Raw genomic sequence first — 3,639 nt, 5'->3', positions numbered from 1 at the left:
AACCACACATTTATAATGTTAATCTCTGTAAATGGCTTTGGATAAAAGTGTCTGATAAATGTATTTTGACCTAAAAAAAATAAACTTGAAATACAAAAACAATGTTGATGTCTATTAATGTCTACTATTTCAGAATACCCCAACAATGTACTCTATGACCCAGAATCACTGTGGCCCACTAATATTTACAATGGCCCAACTATAATTCTTATAGCCCAACAACAATTTCTATGGGCTAACAATATATTCTTTAGCCAACTAATATGTGCCATGTCCTGGTAATATGGCTCACGTCAAATGGCCCACTAACAATCACTACAGCTCAACTGTCACCCAACAATAATAAGGAAACCTAACAATTATCAGCATGACCCACTTATAATCACTACGATTCTTCACTGATAACGACCCAACAAATAATACAAAGGCCCCACCCATGGTATAATAGATGGGGCATTGATAATCATTGCAGTCCAGTAATAATCACTAAGACCCACTGATCATTACTATGGTCCAACAAGGGCCCACTAAAAAGTATTATGGCATATCATATGATAAATGATAAATGTCAAAACCACAGTGTGAAGGACAGATCTTGTTGTGAAGTAAACCAATAAACACTGCCTACCTCGGGCCTTCTGATCTCTGAGTCATATCCCCATACAACCACTAGTGGTTTCACAAGAGAAAAAAGAAAAAAGCCAACTCTTAGTCATGTCTCACCTTTGTTGTCTCGCAGGGTGAAGTTGTGGTTTCCAGCAACAGGTGCAGCCAGAGAAAAGTAGAAGCCGTGACCGCTGAGTGGTTCGTCCTTATCCACGGCACTGATGGTCTGGATCACCTGACGACAAAACACAACCATCAACTGATTAGCTTTGTTTCCGTCCTGATCTTTATCCGCCCCCACCGCCTGATTAGCTGCTCACTCAGGCTCTAAATTGTTTCATGTGGTCATGCAGTAAGAACAGAGTCGTTAGTGTCCCTCGTGGTGTCTGTGCCAGTGTGAAAATAAAAAAACACACTTGTCAGTTGCCTTTTGTAGATTTATATCCACAAAGACTTGGCCCTTTCTTTTAAGAGCCTGAGGAAGAGTGTTAGTAAACTGGAGAAAATTAGCTCCATGCGAAAATACTGCCTTTAAACGATTGGCCCTGATTTCCTGTCGTTTATCTCCTCAAGTACAGTAAGTGCTCATTTGGCAAGAGCCGCCTGGCAACCTCTTAGGGATGAAGTGTTTTTGGAAAAAAAGAAGTTTTCCAAGGGATGTTTCAAATGTTATTATTTTCCCTTATCTGATAATACCTGCGCCACAGAACATTTAGCGTTGCATTTGCAAATGGAAATGATCCAAACAAGAAAATACACAAAAAGAAATTGAATATCTTCTTTAACATACTCCGGATTTCAAAAGCGAGGATGTTAACCTCTTTAACTTTTACAATCCTTGCACAGTTAATAGCTTCGACTCAGAATGTTGTTCCAAAGAAGTTGCAGTTTGTCAAGTTCAACCAAAAGACTGAACCATTTCTCCAAACTAAGCCTGAGCGAACAATAGTGAAAAGATGGTAAATGATGAAAAAAAAATGTTTTTGAATTTAAAAAGTCTCAAATGTTTCTAAAACGTCTCTCACCTCACCAAAAAATAAAGACTGTTGGCTGAAAAACCTGCATAATGGTAACAATTTAAAGTTAACCACAAGTCAATCAATATCACATTATTAAAGCAGAGGTGCTTTGGGGAAAAAAAGGGCAAAAATGCTGCACTTTGCCTCCGATTAGCAAATTCTGGGTTAATGAGAAAAATGCTAAAATCAGGTTCCGAGGCAGAGATACTGTACACACACACACACACAGGATGGTCACACCACATCACTGTCCTTCTACTGTGGGTTTGAAATAAGGATAGCACAGAGGTGATAGCTGAAGGTTAGCCACTTACAAAAGAGACCTGGAAATGGTCCAAAAATGCTCCTGGAAGACATTTCAATGGGCTAAAAAGCCCTTGTTAACAGAAATGAATGCCCCACCCTGTGCTGTACTACACACACATTTATCTTTGTCTCATATCGTTAACACCGTTGGACCTAAGAAACCGTGGTGCCTGTGCCAGGCCGTCTCTGTGAATATTGCACACGTGCTATGGGAAATAAATGCATATGTTATGCACTCAGACACCCACTGCTTTATGATTATTACCAGTATGAAAATGACTTGTGATAAGGACTGTGTTTCGCCTCGGGCAGAGCCAGGCACGTATTCATAACGGCGAGTTTTAACAAGTGAATTCCATTTGCTGCTGCCCATTTTATTTTGCCTCTGAACGGCTGGACCAAACTGGATCTTCCCTCTCTCCTCTCTTTATTATATACAAGTGTTGACAAATATAAATAATGCAGGGAATCAAATTTGCCAAATAAACCAATTTATTTGCACCTACCGGCATGTGCTGCTGTGATGATTTTTATATTCATACAAACATGTTATCTGAAAATCAAGTTATCTCTTTTCGACAAGAGGAGGGAAAACACCACCCCCTGCTGAGCTTTAATTTCAACCGCTGTGTGGCAGAACTTTGCAGAAATCTTATTTGTGGGAAAAGAATATCGCACGCAAACAAAGCCACACGCGACGGACAGATGATAGCCACCGCAGCGGGCCGTCAAAGTGGGTGGTGCGGCAGGAGTGTCCCTATTAATTTGGATCACAGCTTTGGAAGGGAAATGTACTAGGAAAGTCAACCCCTGTGAAGGCATCCAAGAGAATTCCTGCAAGCAATTCACACTACATTATCACCTTTCCCGGATCCCAAACTGTAACAACAACAACAAACCAAAAAAAAACAAAACAAAACAAAACATGAAATAAGGGCAATGATCCGACTGTGCACAGACATGAATTATCAGTTGTCAGCTGTGATTAAAGCTGTTGCTTACAAGCTGTCAGGTATTAAGGGCGGTGTAGGTGGTAAACAAGGGGCTGCCAATTAAAAAAAAAACAAACTGGCAGGTATGGTGAAATTTTGTTGTTGTTTTTTTTTACTCCGTTCTTAGTAGAAACTTTAAGATTGTCACTTTTTGCTCAAAGTTTAAACATCTGTTCAAAAATGGGGTGAAAAGATATCAGAGCTTCAAATACAGGTACAGCAAGACACAGCAGAGGGCGCTCTTAATTCAACCTAACCTCCAAAGGTTAAATGAGAAAGTGTTGCTAGTTTTGTTGTTTTGCTGTTGGCAAGCAACATAAGCAGTCTGTGGGGATGAGGGCACAACGTGACACTGACAAGTCTGGAATATATCTGTGGTTCTGAAGTTCTACAGAACAGAACCCACAGGACACAGTGTTCCAGTGTCGTGCTACTGGAAAAGTGGGTTTTTTATACTTTTTAATGGCAGTCGGTTTTGTTTTTTTGTCCCTGAATTTACTTAAGATGGAGGCAAAGATTTAAACTTTTTTTAAAAAAATATTTTCTGAGGGATATTTGTGATAGTTTTCTTACTTGTGTAGCAATGCGGGGGCCGGGAGTGGGGGCTTGGAGGGGCACTGAATTGTAATTGTATTTCGCTTTTTCAGAGATGGTATCTGATCGAGGGATAACTTTTTTAAACGAAGTTCAGAAGAGTTTTGATACCCTGCCTTATA

At 40.0% G+C, this 3,639-nt stretch overlaps 1 protein-coding gene across 2 annotated transcripts in view; it reads right to left on the bottom strand.

Annotated features, from left to right (window-relative positions):
• The window catches only part of cdh7a (cadherin 7a), a 187,916-nt gene that overhangs the window by 17,085 nt on the left and 167,192 nt on the right, over window positions 1-3,639 (bottom strand). For both annotated transcript variants that reach the window (XM_017031627.2, XM_017031628.2), the window contains exon 10: window positions 724-841. In XM_017031627.2, coding sequence (XP_016887116.1) covers window positions 724-841 — 118 coding nt within the window. The remainder of the gene's footprint in view (window positions 1-723; window positions 842-3,639) is intronic.

This window comes from Cynoglossus semilaevis, chromosome 3 (genome assembly GCF_000523025.1).
Source record: "Cynoglossus semilaevis isolate Cse_v1.0 chromosome 3, Cse_v1.0, whole genome shotgun sequence".
Taxonomy (NCBI): Eukaryota; Metazoa; Chordata; class Actinopteri; order Pleuronectiformes; family Cynoglossidae; genus Cynoglossus; species Cynoglossus semilaevis.
The sequence above is the reverse complement of the archived record's forward strand: the minus strand, read 5'-3'. Positions and strand labels throughout refer to the sequence as shown.